The sequence below is a fragment of the Strigops habroptila genome, chromosome 12, assembly GCF_004027225.2.
Source record: "Strigops habroptila isolate Jane chromosome 12, bStrHab1.2.pri, whole genome shotgun sequence".
In the NCBI taxonomy this organism is placed as follows: Eukaryota; Metazoa; Chordata; class Aves; order Psittaciformes; family Psittacidae; genus Strigops; species Strigops habroptila.
This window is the reverse complement of record NC_044288.2, coordinates 18,323,874-18,339,609: the sequence shown is the minus strand read 5'-3', so window position 1 is coordinate 18,339,609 and position 15,736 is coordinate 18,323,874. Positions and strand designations below refer to the sequence as shown.

At 59.0% G+C, this 15,736-nt stretch overlaps 1 protein-coding gene across 12 annotated transcripts in view; it reads right to left on the bottom strand.

Annotated features, from left to right (window-relative positions):
* Nucleotides 1-16: 16 nt before the first annotated feature.
* Nucleotides 17-15,736, bottom strand: part of ABLIM3 (actin binding LIM protein family member 3) — a 51,447-nt gene continuing 35,727 nt past the window's right edge. For 3 of the 12 annotated variants that reach the window (XM_030504090.1, XM_030504089.2, XM_030504088.1), the window contains exons 5-23: nt 15,323-15,449; nt 15,099-15,192; nt 11,015-11,102; nt 9,839-9,897; nt 9,264-9,335; nt 8,718-8,873; nt 7,617-7,646; nt 7,246-7,375; nt 6,300-6,398; nt 4,935-4,985; nt 3,436-3,570; nt 3,121-3,185; nt 2,790-2,937; nt 2,314-2,343; nt 1,827-1,885; nt 1,268-1,328; nt 1,170-1,177; nt 564-644; nt 17-181 (exon numbers count right to left, since the gene is read on the bottom strand). In XM_030504090.1, the coding sequence (XP_030359950.1) occupies nt 68-181; nt 564-644; nt 1,170-1,177; nt 1,268-1,328; nt 1,827-1,885; nt 2,314-2,343; nt 2,790-2,937; nt 3,121-3,185; nt 3,436-3,570; nt 4,935-4,985; nt 6,300-6,398; nt 7,246-7,375; nt 7,617-7,646; nt 8,718-8,873; nt 9,264-9,335; nt 9,839-9,897; nt 11,015-11,102; nt 15,099-15,192; nt 15,323-15,449 (1,607 nt within the window). In that variant the 3' untranslated portion in view covers nt 17-67. Of the gene's footprint in view, nt 182-563; nt 645-1,169; nt 1,178-1,267; nt 1,329-1,826; nt 1,886-2,313; nt 2,344-2,789; nt 2,938-3,120; nt 3,186-3,435; nt 3,571-4,934; nt 4,986-5,808; nt 5,892-6,299; nt 6,399-7,245; nt 7,376-7,616; nt 7,647-8,717; nt 8,874-9,263; nt 9,336-9,838; nt 9,898-11,014; nt 11,103-15,098; nt 15,193-15,322; nt 15,450-15,736 lie in introns of all 12 variants that reach the window. The other 9 variants (XR_003994114.1, XR_003994115.1, XM_030504091.1 and 6 more) reach the window with 9 other exon arrangements.

The following is a 15,736-nucleotide window of genomic DNA, read 5'->3' as shown; positions in this document are numbered from 1 at the left end:
AGCTGCAGGATAGAGATCTTTCTATGTATATATTTATAGGTATGTATATATTTATAGTGCACTGCATTTAAAACAGCCGGGCCTGCTTCTTCAGCTCATTCCTCTTCCACAGCGCCAGGCGGTCGAACTCGGCGATGGTCATGCCAAAGATCTGGTAGAACTCCTCCTGGGAAAGGTGCCGCTGAGGAGAGAGAGGATGCTGGGCCAGGAATGGGGACCACAGCCACCACCCGGGGGTCTGATGGCATCTCCTGCCCCACTGGGTGCAATGGGGTGCTACGACCCCCAGCAGTGCTCGCTCAGGAGAGCAGAGCACCCAGCTCCCTCCTGCTAAATGCACTCATGCTGTGGCATAGGGAACAGCTCTGCCCGGCCAGCAGAGCAGCAGGACCACTGTGGCAGTGTGCTGACACATGTGCTCCTGGGGAGCCACGGAGATGCTCCTCACACATCCCTGAGCCCCTCAGAGCCCCACACTGCCTGCTGGGGCTAAGCAAATCCAGCAGGATTTGGCCCCTCTGAGCCCCAAGGAGATTATGCCCAGTGGAAAAGGCTCTCCTCACCTCTAACCGAGTCCTGTCCACATCTTTGGGCAGCTGGTTCCTCCCCCTTGTCTTCACCAGGAGCAGCTCGTAGGGGTATATCTGCACAGGGACAGGAAGACCATGGGACATACTGGGGCATACCTGGGAATGAGGCTGTGGGGACCACCAGGACATAGCCTCCTCCTGCCATGTTCAGCAGGGTTTGGGTGGCACAGCTGCCTCCAGGGCTTGGATGGGACAAGGCAAAGGGTGGACTTGCTCTCAGGGTGACTCTGATCCACTCTGAATCACTGTGGTGGCTCTGGAATAGACTGTTCACTGAAACCAGGAGTGACCCAGTGACGAGCGAGTGGGGAACCATGAGCACTACCACCCTTCTCTGTTCCTCACCCACGAGACTTGCTCAGCCAAGTGCTTGGGACCCTGGCAGAAGGATCGTGGTCTGAGCCCCACACTCCTGGGATGGGGATGTCAGGTGGGAGATGGAGGGGGATGAAGGTAGGGCATGGCGGGCAGAGGGCAAAACTTCCTCCTGAAGGACCCAAGGACACATCTCTGGGACTCTCTCTGGGTGGTACTCGCACCTCCAGCAAGCAGCTGCTCCTGGGAGCAGCAGCATCTTACCTTGTACTCTGTGGGGAGAGAGAAAAGAGAGAGATGAGCCACACTGATTCCTCTGCAGGATCCCCTGCTCGTGCTGCTCCCCTGCCCCATGGCCTTACCTCGCATGCCCCAGTTGACGGCGTTCGTGCTGTCGTAGTGGAAAAGCTCGGCACTGGGAGGCTGTGGGAGGGATGCAGGGAGGGAGGAGTAAGAGGGGTTCCCTCTAGATGCTCAGCACAACACCTCCCATGTACCCAAAGGGAAAGGCACCCACCCCAAAGCAGGACCTGCTCCCCACCACTGGCAGTGGGAAAACTGAGGCACGAGGAGGTGAAGTGACAAGCCCAGGTCACACTGAGGCAGGACCAACCCCAGCAATCAGTGCCCTGTGGTATAAAGCAATGCTCTTGCACTGGGAAGTAACATCCTCTGAATGCGCCCTGCAGGAGGTTCAGGGCAGGCACCTCTGTCCTTCCTGCCTGGACAGGGCACTTTGGTCCCCAATGAGGGTCATTTTGGACTGGCACAGACCAGCAGTGACAGTAGGGGAGCAGAGAAGGGGGCAGCAGGACACCCTAGTCATGAAAGGGGAGCACTGGGGTCTTTGAAGAGCCTGGGGAGAACGATAACGGGTGCAGAGATGCTGGGCAGCAGCAGGATGCAGCAGGAAACACTCACCCTGTGCAGCCCATTCCTCCTGTAGGCAGGCAGGGAGGCCGACTTAGAAATGAGGGGATCTGCAAAGGAGCCACCAAGGTGCATAAGGGAAAATGCAGGGATGAGCTCCACACCTGGGAGAGCACTCGCTGGGCCACCCTAACCCCTGTGCTCCCATGGCACTACCCAGCTCCACGTTCACCCAGCTCCGTCTCCTTCCAGCTCCAACTCATGTCCAGCCTGGCTTCCCCCCGTGCAGGCATTCCTCTCCCCAAAATCCCTTTCCCATGATATCCCTCCCATCGCACCCTTCAGTGCAACGCAACCTCCTCTTTCAGTTCCTCTGCCACCAGCTCTGCCCTGGTTCAGCTCTGCCCTGGCCCAGCCTTTCAAGGGTTCCTTCTTCCCACTTCTTCCCTCCCTGGTCCCAGCATCTCCTCCAGCCCAGGCTCTGGACCCCACAGCCCCGGGGGACCAGCAGTGGGGGGCTGCAGGCTCACACACTCACCACTGTCAGCCAGGTAGTGCATCCGGGGAGCTGCAAGGAGAGCAGAGCCGGGCGTCAGGGGGGACCAGGCACCCCACACCATGCAGAGCCGCCCAGCTGCCAGCCCTATGGGTCCTGGCTGGGGCTCCCTGAGCATCTCTGACAGCCCCATCTCCGTGATGTACCATGAGGAAGGAGAGCATGGAGCGAGCTGTGCTGTTGGGCTCCCCGACACCCTTGGGGCCCAAGGGACCACCAACCACCCCATGAAGCACTTCACCAGGCTGCTGGACAGACTGCAAACACCCACCAGGCAATGCCCCATCCCAGCCAGGACACAGGGAATGGATGGAGCCCTCCAGAGAGGAAAAGAGCCTCCCAAGCCCAACTCTGGTGCCCAGCACATCTCCCACCACCCCTTCCCCACCCCCTGCTCTTCTCTCCGACAGGGGCTGGGGCTCTGCTGGGTGGGACAGACAGACAGACAGGGTCCTTACAGCCATTAAGGGAGCCCTCATAGCCAACTGTGTGCAGGGCTTCTCTGCTGCTGGCTGAGCTGCGAGGGGGTGTCCAGGGGTCTGCATAGGAGTTGGACCGAGCCTTCATCTCCTCCCTCAGGATCAGCCGGCCGATGCCGCTCTGGATCTGCGCAGGGGGGAAAGGCTGCTTCGTACCCCTCCTTCAGACCCCATGCTGGGGGTGGCCAAGGGAAGCAGAGATGGTGGTGGCCCCTTCCTGGGCGCTGGAGCTGGGCTGGGTCTCCTCCCCAAAGCCCACCGCCACGGGGGCAGCTTGCTGCTGGCTGTCCCCTGCCAGGACATCACTCACCTTGTGCATGCCCCGGTCGTACCCGTCCTCCTCGCCTCCCGACGAGAACCTCCGGGCCCGGGGGGCTGCAAGGAGACACGTGGAGGGGTCAGATGGGGATGAAGGTGGAGGCAGGTAGAGAGCAGACAGTCCCCAGCTGCATGGGGACAACTGAGTCCCAAGTGCTAGGATTTTAGGGTCACTTTGGCATGTATCATGGCCCAATCCCACCTTCAGGTCCAGACCCAACTTGAGGGCAGCTTCCTCCCAGAGAATGGCTTGGTTACGGGGCAGGAATGGGTTTTGCTTTCCCCCAGGTCAATGAGGGGCTGTTACCTTTGGGGGAGCTTTGGAAGGACCAGTATTCTGACTCGGAGTGGTAGTACGGGTCCGGGGAGTAGGCAGGGCTGTACTTGGATGACTGTGCGATGTCTTCGCTGGTTTTGCTTTTCGTGGCTGCAGGGGGGTTGTCTGCAATAGGAGCAGGCAGAGCTGCAATGAGGACCCCGAGTACCGCTGGTAGGACTTGCAAAGATCCACCCCGGGATGAAGGCAAACCCTCTTCCCTCCCCTTTCCCCAGTGGCCACCAGCAATTTATGTCTGGGACAGCACAGAGCAGAGCTGGGAATAATCCATGTTCAAACTGCTGACACCTCGGGAGACAAGGGTGCAGAGGCAGACGGTAGGGACGGTGACAAGCAGAGGGGCTGTCACTGATGTGGCTGGGAAGGGACCTGAACAGCTCATAGCCTACAGCACCCCACCAAGCTCTGGCTCCTGCATAGTGCCCTCCCCAGCCCCAGTACCACCAGTGCCACCAGCATCCCTATGGCTGTCCCATCACCCAGAGGGCTATAACCACACAGGCAGGAAGGGATGGGGGAAGGCCCAGTACAGCAGGGAAAGGGCTCTCAGTGGGTAACTGCCAGGGGAAGGCAGCAGTGCAGTGGCGGGGAGCAGAGGGGTGACCCCAGCAGCTCTGGCCTCATGGCAGGGTTACACACAGAGCTCTGCTGGGGTCTGAGCTTGAGAAACCCCCAAGGGTGAGCCCTGCTCCTTTCCCCCAGGACAGGAGCCTTGCAGGGAAGGAGCACCAAGGCCAGGCAGTGTGGCAGCATCACCCCATCACCTCAAGTGGGCACAGGGGACCCTATCAACGGCAGCTACTTACAGCAGTGGGTGCAGCCAGCAGCGGGGCAGTGGGAGTTGGGCAGGGGGGAAGGGAGAGCCCAGGGAGAAAGAGGAGACACAGAGAAGTTACTGCTGGGTGGGAGCCGCTGCCCCTCTACACGCAGAAGCAAGCGGGGACAGTGCAAGCTGAGACACAAACCACCATGGTGCCTCCTCCCCATCCCTCAACACCCTCCGGGCCTGTTTCACCCTGGAGCATCCATCCAGGATAAGCTGTGGTTTTTCTCCATGGCTCCATGTGAAACTGCAAATTACTTTCTTCATCCTCTTCCCAAGGCTGCTGCAGCTCCTGGGATCAGCAAGCAATGGGCACCCTTGTCCCTCCTGGGGGCAAGGCACTCTCTGCCACCCCTCCACAGCCTCTCCCACAGCTATCCCTGGCCTCAGTCCCACTGACAGCCTTTGCCTCCATCCCTCACAACAAGGATGCAGTCCGAAGCTTTTTCTCCCACTGAGCCCTGCACTCTGCTGCCTGGAGGGGAAGCAGGAGCACCAGCTCACCTGGTTAGCACCCTAATCTCACACCTTGATGCCTGCTCCCATGTCCTGCCCTGCCCCTAAATGCCACTCAGACAGACCAAGCCCTGTGCTGGTACCCTGCCCGTGTCCTGAGCCCGGTGCACGGCACACAGACCATACATACCGTGGCGCTTATAGATGGGGGGCTTCCGGTAGATGTTGCTCTCACCGGCAGCTGGTAGAGGAAAGAAAGGGAAGAAAGAAGGAAAGAAGGGAGGAAGAGGAGGTCAGTGTGGGTACGCTGAGTGCAGACAGGACAGAGGTCCTGCAGGAGATGCTACCCACTCCACGTTTCCATCACATAACCACCTCTGGCTCCACACATCCCATGGGAGCCCAGCACCGGGCCAGAGCCGGGTGGGCTGCAGGATGGGCAGGAGGAGCGTGGTCCCGGGGCTGCCCTCGGACACGGCGCACACCAGGACATGCAGTGAACACCCCAGCATCAGCATGCACCACCGGCCCCGGGAGCGGCACAGCCAGGAGCCACCGGCTGCTGCTGCAGCTCCTCGGGGTGCCAGTGCTGGGAACAACCGCCTGCGAGCTACCTGGGGCGAAACCACATCAGCCAAAGCCTCTTTCCACAGCAGAGAGAGAAAACAGCGAGCCGGGAGGGAAAGCGAACTGGAGCCTGGCGCCGAGAGCTACAGCCCCTGTGCAGGGGCCAGGCAGCGGAGCAGGGACGGGGCCATCCATAAACCACCGACTGGCAGCGGGACCAAACCCTGCCAGGGATGGGGTGGGAGCAGGGGACCACGGTGGGGATCCTGTGGGTGTCCTCATGGTGCTGTCCCAAGGCATCAGCTCTACATCACGGAGGAGGACAAGGGCAGCAGGAGACGCTCCAGCTGAGCAGGGTGTTGTGGGGCTCTGGCCCCCCTGCGCATGCTGAAAGACGGATGGGCAGCTGCCTGCTTCCCTCCCCGCTTTCCCTTTCTGCCCGCTCCGTCCCCGTCCCCGTGGGCTCTGAGTGGCCGGGAACGGGTGGTGGCCCTTACCTGGTGTCCCCCTGCAATCCCTGCAGAAGGGGAGCAGGCATCTGGCAAGCCCAGAAGACTCTGGGGGGAGGGAGCGGCGGGCCCTATGGGGAGTATAAAATAGTCATCTGTAGCGGATGGGTGCGGAAAGGCCTCCGGAGACACGCTTCAGCTTGTGATCCTGGGCAGGGGAGGCAGGGGAAGGGCAGGCTCTCTGCAAGGGACTCGTCTTCGTGTAGGGAGTGGAGGAAGATAAAGGAAAAGGGATAAGAGGAATGTTGCAAGGATCAAGCAGACTCTGGGCAGCTCTGGGACATCTGGGTGGTGATGTGGAGGAAGGAGGGTTCAAGCTGCAGGTCCTGTTTATGGATGGCCTCTACCAGGGGTAGATCCTGCTGCCAGCTGGCTCTAGGCAGGCGGCGGAGCTACGCATGCGACACAGCAAGGACGGCACATGCTGGCATGCCACAGACACGGCGCTTCCCCAGGGGCCGGGGCGCTCCAGAGCCTACCTGGGATGTGGAAATGCTTGGGCGCTTGGTATGAGGTTGGAGTGGAGGACCTCACATCTAACTGGCTATAGTAGGGGGAGCTGCGCCCGCTCTCGGTGCCTACGCGGTGCCGAGCAGAAGCAGCCATAAGTGACCGAGAGAGAGAACAAGAGGCAGAAGAAAACGGGTGTTAAATGCAGCGGTGTTAGAAGAGCCATGTGGTGATGGGGACATGTGCCAGGCCGTGGTCCAGGATGGGGCATGATGGAGCAGAGGAAGATTTCCTGCATCTCCAGAGGAAGCGGGATGCAGAGGAAACCCTGTGTGCGGGTGCTGTGCAGGGCTGCCCCGCTGCTGGCAGAGGAAAGCCGAGCGTGCTGCAGAGGCAAACAGTGACAGGCCCTTGGCAATGCAGCGCAGAGAATGCGGGACCTCTGGACTTACTGACCTTGGATTTTCCCAGTCGTTCTTCCCTGGCTCCAAAGGACAGGAGACATGGAACAGACACACTCTGCTTCCCCCTGACATGCTCCAGGGCATGCACACACATGTGTACGTGTGTATGTATGTGTGTAAGGACCCCCCTTACAGCACTGACTGGGCATAAGCGCTCTCATGCACACCTCTCTCAGAGCTAACAAGCCATTCAAGGGGTCTTCACTGGACCTGGGGCTCACCACCATTCCATCCTCCATGGGCCCCAGCTCAGGTCTGAGCTGGGACAAAACCCCTTTGGCCTCTTCTCGCTGCTCACAAGACAACAGTCAGGGGAGGCAGAGGATGCACTCAGCAGAGCTGGTCACTGACCTACAGCTCCTGTTGCTGTCAGCCCCCCACGGACCCACCAGGCCTCCTGCCTGCTTGCCAGAGGAGGGACCACTGCGGAGGCAGGGGACAGTTTGGTGATCTCCGCTCCACGTGGGGGTCTGAGCTCAGCCCAGCCTGGGGTTGCAGCTGAAGTTCTCACCTGAGCGGTAGAAATGGTGTGGGGACCTCGGGATGGTGGGGGACATGCCCTGGCGGCTGTAGGTGGGGGAGTCGATGTAGCCAGGGCTGGAGGCTCGTCTCTGCCGCGTGTCAAAGCTCTCATAGATGTCCTAGGGACCGGGAAACACACAGAGAGAGCAGGATTAGAGCTGGCGTATGAGGGACAGGCAGGTCCCCTCTGCCAGGGAGGGCTTGCGCGCTGCTCTCCCCAGGGCCTGAAGGACAGGACCCTCCTGGACCCGGTCTCCCCATCTCCACCCGGGCAGGGGGATGTTCAGCAGAGCCCAGAGGTCCCTGGGCAGAGGGACATGCTGCAGGTGACAGACCCCACAGCGCCTGCTGGGGCATTACCTGCGAGTACGGGGAGAGGGTCCCCAGGGACTGGAGGCAGCAGGAGGCAAAGAGAGGAGGGGGAGAGAAAGAGAGAGACAGCACATGGTTAAAGGGAGCAGTGACAGATGGGAGTCCCACGTTACAACCTCATTACAGGCGGTGAGGGCAGCTGGTGGCACAGCAGGAGCTGAACTGTGGCAGGATACGGGGCAGGAGGGGAGCTGGTGAGAGGATGGAACCTCCCGGATCAGCAGCCTGCATCCCTGCTCAGAGACCTCGGTGGAGCGGCTGCAATGGGGGGAAGGTGGCTGCTGGCGCCATGGTCCTCCACAGCGGGCCATGGCCATACTGCCTGCACCATTACTGGTGGGCTGGAGGAAACCACACTTGTCACAAGCCTTGGGATGGAGATGCAAGAGATGCTGCTGCTGGCCATTGCGAAGTCCTCTTCCAGGTCCCCATCTCTGTGTGAGCTGCTCAGACCTTCTCCTTCCACAGACTTACTGAAATCACCCATCAATCCCAGTCTGCCTGGGGGAGTGGGGCAGTCCTGTGCCATGTGCTGCTTAGGCATCATCTCATCACACACTTACAAAACACACTGACCAAGCCCCCTTCCCCTGGCTGTGGGGCCAGCACCCAACAGGGGCAGCTCTGCATGTTCCAGAGGCACCTGGGTGGCCAGGAGGATCCTCTGCCAGGGCCAGGCTCCGGGCAGAGCCTGCTGTCCCTCTGTCCCTCCATCCCACAGGGATGCACGTGTGCTGCACGCCCTCCTCCTCTCCTGCTGCGGGCTGCCATGGTGAGCTCCCTGCCACATCACTCCCGAGGGTGACATCGCCTCCTGCACGGCACTGCCTGTACCCTGCACACTGGGTCTGCAGCACATGGCCATCAGCTGATAACATCACTGGTTTCTTCCTTACTCTATAGCAGCAATGTAAAGATTACCCTTCCGGCCCTCTTCCCAGTGATGGGGAGCCTCTGGGAGAGGTCTTACCCCCTCTCCTGCCTCCCTGCAGTATTCCCATTGGAGCGAGTGAACCCACATGCAGTTCTCCCCATTGCCCCGAATCAGGGCCCAGCTCCCTGCAGAGCTGGTGTATCGAGGCTCAGTACCTCCCCATAGCTATATCTCTCCAGTGTCTCATCCGACGTGTATCTGTGATAGGGCTCGTAGGAAATGAGGTCAGGACGCTGCACTTCATAGATGGCTTTAATCTTGGGAAGAGCTGCCAGGTCTTTGTAATTAAGGATCTCATTATCCACTTTAGCCTAGGGAGAGGGAGAGACAGAGACAGAAAGGAAGAGGAGGAGAGAAGAAAAGGGAGGCTGGAGCGCACAGTGTGGAACCAGCACAGAGCAGACAGAGCCCACCGACACCCCAGCAGCAGGAAGAGGTAAGAGGAGATGCCTGAGAGACAGCAAGTGGGAAGGGGCAGAGGAGCTGGGAGTGTGGGATTGCGCCCCTCTGAGCGCTCCTGGTCTGTGCCATCAGCCCTGGCAGCGTGGCATGATGCTGCAGCGAGGGGGCACGGCTTGTCCACGCTGTCCCAACATGCTGGGCGCACCTCACACTGCACAGCAGCTCTGGGAACTGCTGCTCTCTTCCCTGGGGCTGGAGCATCCATCCTGCCCCACGCAGCCGGGCAGAGCTGTACTTACACAGATGACACGGTTCGGGGAGCCGATGCTGGAACCAGGGGGCGAGATGGAGGTTTCTGATGTCCTTCTGTGCTGTAGAGGCAGAAAAGCGGAGGACAGATGAGAGCATGACAAGGAGGGACCTCTGCACAGGCACGGTGCTGGGTGCAGTGAGCAAATTGTTGGTTTTGGAGCTGAATTTCACTTTAGGTCCAGTTCTTCTGCCCTTTCACCTGCTTGCTGCTGGTGCCCACAGCCACTGCAGGCTGCGCTGCCATCCAGCTCCGTGCCCTGGCCTCTCTAGGGCCAAATCCAGACTCAGGAGAGTGCCCTGGCATGACCCAGCAGGCAGCTGTCCCCATGGCCAGAGGGCACAGAGATGGAGCAACAGCTTGAGGGGTTCTGTGGCATGGGACCAGCCAGGAGGCAGGTCCCCACTAACAGCCTAAGCCAACCACTTGACATTGCTCATGCCAGCCTCAGAAGCCACTGCAGGCTTCGACAATGCCACAACAGCCCACCTCCAGCAAGGACTCAGGGGCAACATCACCTGCGAGGTGCCACCTCTGGGAGATGCCCCTCACCCTGGTGCTTACCTTTAGCTTCTTCTCCGCTCTGGCCGCCTGCTTGCAGATGGGGTGCCACACTTCAGAGCCTGCAACGCAGCAAAGAGAAAGCGTTTCAGTTCCATGCACAGTTGAGCTCCACTGTCAGGGATCATCCTGCTGCCCCTGCCATGGGGGAGACTCGTCCTGTCCTGCCACCTCCAGCACTGACCCGCAGCCTGGGGTCCCCCTGTCCCCAGCAGCAGCTGCTTTGCAGCTACAGGTTGCGCTCCTGTAACCGGTGTAACCGCAGGCATGTGCCTGTTGGAAGGATGAAATGAAACAACTCCCAAGTACTGAGATGTAGTGGCCAGCACTGCTAACCTGTGACAGCAAACCCGGGGGTGCTTTTGGCACAGCCCCAGCGCTCAGCCAGGCTGCTCCTGAGGGTTAAACGTGGGGTAACACTGAGCCTGTGGCATCCAGTTCCCTCAGGGCTGGAACCAGCAAAGCCACCAAGCCTTGGGATGGATGCTGAGCACACCCATCCTGCTGCCCATGATGGGGCGGTGCTGGGACCCCGACTCGGGTGCTCTCGGTACACAATTCCTCCTTTGCAACCCATGGGATCATCAGCGACTCAGGGTGACAGGCAAGCAGAGGTTACAGGTTATGAGCAAAAACAAACCCTCCCCCTGCACTGGAAATATGCCCTAAGGCAGCTCCTTAAGGGATGAGCTCCTGCTGAAACCAAACCCAAACCACTCAGCTGTGCCCAGCAAAAGCCTGACCCCTCCGGTGCTGCTCCCAGAGTAACCTGGGCAGGTTGGGGCAGTGGGGAAGGGGTCCTGCGCCATCCTCCCTTGGGGACAGCAGGGAGCCAGGCACCCTGTGCCCATCCCAGCCTCTCTTTTCTGGGTGCAGGCCAGGGACACATCCAGGCATGCTCAGCAGCACTCCCTGGCTCTGCAAGGAGACTCACAGGGAGCAAAAAGCTGCCCAGTTCAGTGGCAGGGAAGGTTTCATGGAGAAAAATGATTGCCACACAGCCCAGGAAGAGAGCAGGGGCTGTGTGGCAGGGGAGCAGCAGAGAAGGGATCTCCGGTCTCTTTGCTGCACAGAGATCCTTTTGGCACTAATTTCCATACGGACTCAAACCCTAAACACCTCGGCAAACAGCACACCCCTCCACAGGGGAGTCCCTCCTCACCGCAGCGGGATCCCTACCTGTGAGGTACATCTCCTCTCCTTCTGTGAACATCTGGTGGCAGCGGACACATCTGGCACAGGTAGGGTGGTAGTGCTTCCCTCCTGCCTGCAAGGGTGAGCAGAGAACAGGGACTCCTGATCAAGGCAGGATGTGATGACCTGCTCACATCCCTAAGGGCGAGTGGCCCTGGTGTCACTGCAACAATGACAAGGCGAATGGGACAAAACCACACAGTGTGGCCTCAAGGACCACCACAACACATGGAGAAAACCAGAGACTGCTTCATCACTAATGCTTCTGACCTGCTGGCCTATAAGTCAGACTGGAAACCTTCTGCTCTCCTTGAGCCATCCAACACACAGGAAAGCACAGCCAGGAGGTCCCAAACCCTTAAGGAAGATGCCCCTACAAACCTCACCCCTAATAAACTGTCCTTGCACTCTGGAAATAACAGAGACCCTCTGCAGTAACACTCAGCCAAGCAGCCACGCTCCTTCCCTCTACAGCTTTGAAGAGAAACAGCAGATTTGGCCCAGGATGTCACAGCAGGGAAGCAGCAAAGGGAGAAGAAGGACCTCAAAGATGAACCTCACAAAGCTGTCAGACCCTCCCTGGCTGCCATTGCCAGCCCCTCTCCATCAAGAAACTTTTCTCCTTCCATGAAGCCATGCAGACTTGAGCACTAGGAACACACTATTCCCCAGCTGAGCCAGAGCCGGGCTGCTCCCTTTGCTCTTTGACAGGGATAATAGCTTTAATTGGTAGCTTGTTTCCACTCAAAGTGTCTGCCTGCACTTCAATTACAGGCTCGTTTTCTGGGCTGGGAGGCAGGAGCTGGCTCAAGGCAAGAGGAATCTGGGCTGCGCTGTCAGAGCTCAACCCCAAAGCACATTTTACTCCCATAATAATCCAAAAGAAGAGGAACAATGATTTAAGGCAGCAGAGGGAAGATGAGGCTCTTGCTGACAAAGGGGGTTATGATAGAAGGGGCTGGAACGGGCCTGAAACATGAGGATCAACAGGAAAATTTGCTGTGAGAATAACTGGGAATCTGCCAGTTGATAGCCCATAAAAATCAACCTGGAATTGAATGTCCCTTGGGTGCAGATGGCAGCCAGCAGCTTTCCCCCCTCCAGTTTATGCCAAAATAGAGTGGAAGGTTTTAGGGCAGGCAGGGGAGATGAGTGGGAGAGTTCAGACCCACTGCAGTGCAATGCAATCTGGGGAAGGGGCAGCCCCGTGCCCAGGCATCTCCCTGTGCCAGCTGCAGCAGCACAACTACTCCTGCGCTGGCCCGGCTGAGCCCACAACCCAAACACCCCCAATTCACACCCAAGAGCTTGATGACACAGCAGGAGAGTCACCGGTAGGAGGGCTGCAGAGACGGACCCATGTGAACGCAGAGGACCAGAGATGTCACCCACCACCCTGCTGAGGCTCCCTAAGGACAAGCAGTTCCTCCTGCTCTGCGCCATGCCCTGTGCACAGAGCCCTGCCTGGAGCTGCCCACCACAGCACATGCAGGCACCCATCAGCCCATGCTGTGCACCCACAGCAGGCACTGAGCTGAATCAACAGGAGATGGCTGGAAACACAGGGAAAGAGGTGAAAAATAACCCAGCTCCTACACACTTCAAGCCAGTGTGCCTGCAGTTCCCACTGCTTCTATTTCCAGCTGGCTAGAGACAGCTAATGCAGGGGATATGGGGCTCGGATGTGCTCCCCTCCCTGGTCCCTCTCTGAATCTGGATTGGATTTGGTGCTCTTGGACCCTCTTAGTACCTTCAAAGGCTTGGTGTGCTGACAAGAGAAAAAGCCATACACACACATCTTTTCCTATCTAGACTATATGGGCTGCTGTCACGGGTCAGATCATGCCAAAAGGGGATGCTTTGCAAATTGGGGTGTGGATGTGGAGGGACAGCGGCTGCTCACTCCCCCAGTGGTATTTACCAGCCCACTCCCAACTTCCATTTCAACGCAGACCTCCAAAACCCACTCAACATCTCAAAATACACCACTCCTTCTCCAGGAGCAACTCTCCAAACCATGACCAAACCTTGTTCCTTTTATAGTGGTTAATATCACAGCTCACATAAAAGGCTGCAAGGGAAGAGACCTGCTCGTTATCACTTGGGGTCCCTTCAAGACTTATTAATCATCCGAGCCTGGCTGCACAGCTTGGAGCAGTTGGAAAAGCCTGGAGGCTGCTGGGATAGCATGGGAAGGCTCCTTGCAGCCTAAAATTATTTTAAGGCGCCCTTTCCATTTCACGCTCTGCCGGAGAAGACAATTAAAGCCTCTGGTTTTACACATCACTCAATACTGCGAGCAGGCACGTACCCGGGGAGCGTGGGGAGGTGAGAGGTGCTCGCCTGGCACAGCTCTTCAGCACCCAAACCCCACACTCCTCTTGGCTCCATGATGGCACATGCAAGGAGGTGGCACCTTGGCTCTGCCCGTGGGGACTCTGGCACCAAAGCACGTTACTTTCAGCCCACAGAGTCCTATTGCACAAGGAGGGCTCCCACGTGTGGGCATGGGTGCAGCATGCAAGGTGCTAATGCGAGAGGACTGTTTCCTGGAGCATCTCAGTGCCCATGGGATGTCAGTGGGATTCGGTCACTTATTCCAGCCAGGAAGGGCAGATGCTGGGAGCTGAGCTGGGACTGGAGGGCACAGGGGGAGGTGGACAGAACTGGAGCTAGAACGGAGCTAGAACTACTGCCAGGAGAAGAGCCAGGGGAAAAAAAGGTATGGGAGAGGAGGAAGGTCTGTCCCCCTGTCATTACGCCGGGGCTGCAACCCCACACTTGTCACGCCCTGCAGAGCTGCTCTCTGTCCATCCCCTCAGACATGCAGCTGCAGGACCATCATATGCTTGTCCTTACTCTGCTGTGGCTGCACTGAGCGAGGAAAACCTGAGAGCAGTGCAACAAGTGGCTCAGAGGCAGCACTGCCCAATGGTGCTGGCCAGGCTGGTTCCAGGTCCCCTCCAGCTCCTCTCAACTACTGATCATCCCATACCATGTACACCCAGCCTGCTTGTCCTGCTAGGGAGGCTGAGGATGCTCTGTCCTAGCATAGGGTTATCGGGGAGCAGCAGCAGGGATTCCATGTCACGGGAGCCTTTGGCTTCACCCTGCTCCACTCATATTTGCTGATCAAGTGGGCCCATGATGGGCACCTGCTGCAGTGCTGAGCTCACACTCACAACAGCCAGCACTGAGACTGCTGCTGGAGCCTGGAGTCAGCAGAAAGCCTTCAACACAGGCAGCTCCTTGAAGAGGGGGAAGATGCTGGAGGGCTCCTGGCGCCTGGCTCCAGCTTCAGGAGAGGGTCCCCGGCCATGCTGGGTGCTCTCAGGCCAGCCCAGCCAGGAGGACCGGCGGGGTGACCACCTCTTGGTAGGCAGTTCCACAGCCACCTGCACCCATGCCTTGCTGTGGGATCCCCACATCCCTCAGTGGCAGCAGCTCCTGGAGCAGCTGCTCCTGGAGCAGCTCCTGCTGGCCACCAATGTGATGAGCAAAGCCCCTCCAGCTCTGGCACAGCAATGGGACCCCTGCTCTGGTTGCTGCCCTGCAAGAGATGTGCCATGGGGATGCTGCCCATGGGCAGGGTGCTGCAGCCCCTCGCCCGGGCTCCGCAGCAGCAGCAGAGCTGGATGCGTTTCCACGGCAACAGGCAGGCTGCCTGCACAGGATGCACTCGGAAGGCAGGCTGGGACCGGCGTGGTGGGGACACTCCAGAGCCGGGCACTGGCAGCAGCAGGTCAAGGCTTGTGTCCCCACATCTTGGGCTCCAGACGTGTCCCACCACACGCAGGCCACAGCATGCTCTGGCTGCTTAGCTCCGGCACCCCAACCACCTCTCCAAAGGTCTGCAGCATCGTGGTGCTCCTTCCCCCTTTGCCACCCTCCAGAGAAGGTGGTCACGCTGTGCCACAGGGGAAGTCCTGAGACACCAAGGTTAGCAAGGTTAGCATGACAAGAGCGCAGGATGAAGCTCCCACACCTCCCCAAGGCATGTACCTCTGGGTGTGACACACATGGTCCCTATTACAAACCGGGATGGGGTGCCCACAGCTCCGGGACTCACCTCCAGGACCCTGCCGCTGATGTACCGGTCGCAGGTCTCGCACTTGATGCCAAACTGGGCATGGTAGTCGGACTCGCAGTACGGGATGCCATCCCTTTGGGAGAGAGAGAAGAAGGGAGTGAGGGCAGGTGAGCAGGGCTGGGCACCCCCTCGCTGCAGCCCCCGGGGCACAGCCTGGCAATGGCCAGCACAGCCAAGCCTGATGCCAGGCTGGTGGCACTCACTTGCTGATGTACTCGCCGGTGAGGATGATCCCGCATGTTTGGCACTTGAAGCAGCTGACGTGCCACTGCTTCTCCAGGGCCAGGAGGGACTGGCCTTGCTTGATCTCCTCCTTGCAGCCTGCGCAGTCTGGGAGGAAAAAAGAGGGGTGTGTGGGACCACTGCAGCTCCTCATGGGGCTCAGCAGTGCAGCAGGAACACCCACATCTGCTGACCTGCACAGAGGCACTCCAGCTGCTTAACCTGGCACACCCCTTGCACCCAGAGGACCCCCTTTTCTAGGGATGCTGCTGTTATAAACACCCTGCCCCTGAGACCACCCCAGGGGCAGCCTCTTGCCAATCATTTCTTAACAGGGAATCATTTCTTCATGAGAATATGCCACCTCTGCTTGCTTCCAGCAAAGGAGCCAGGAG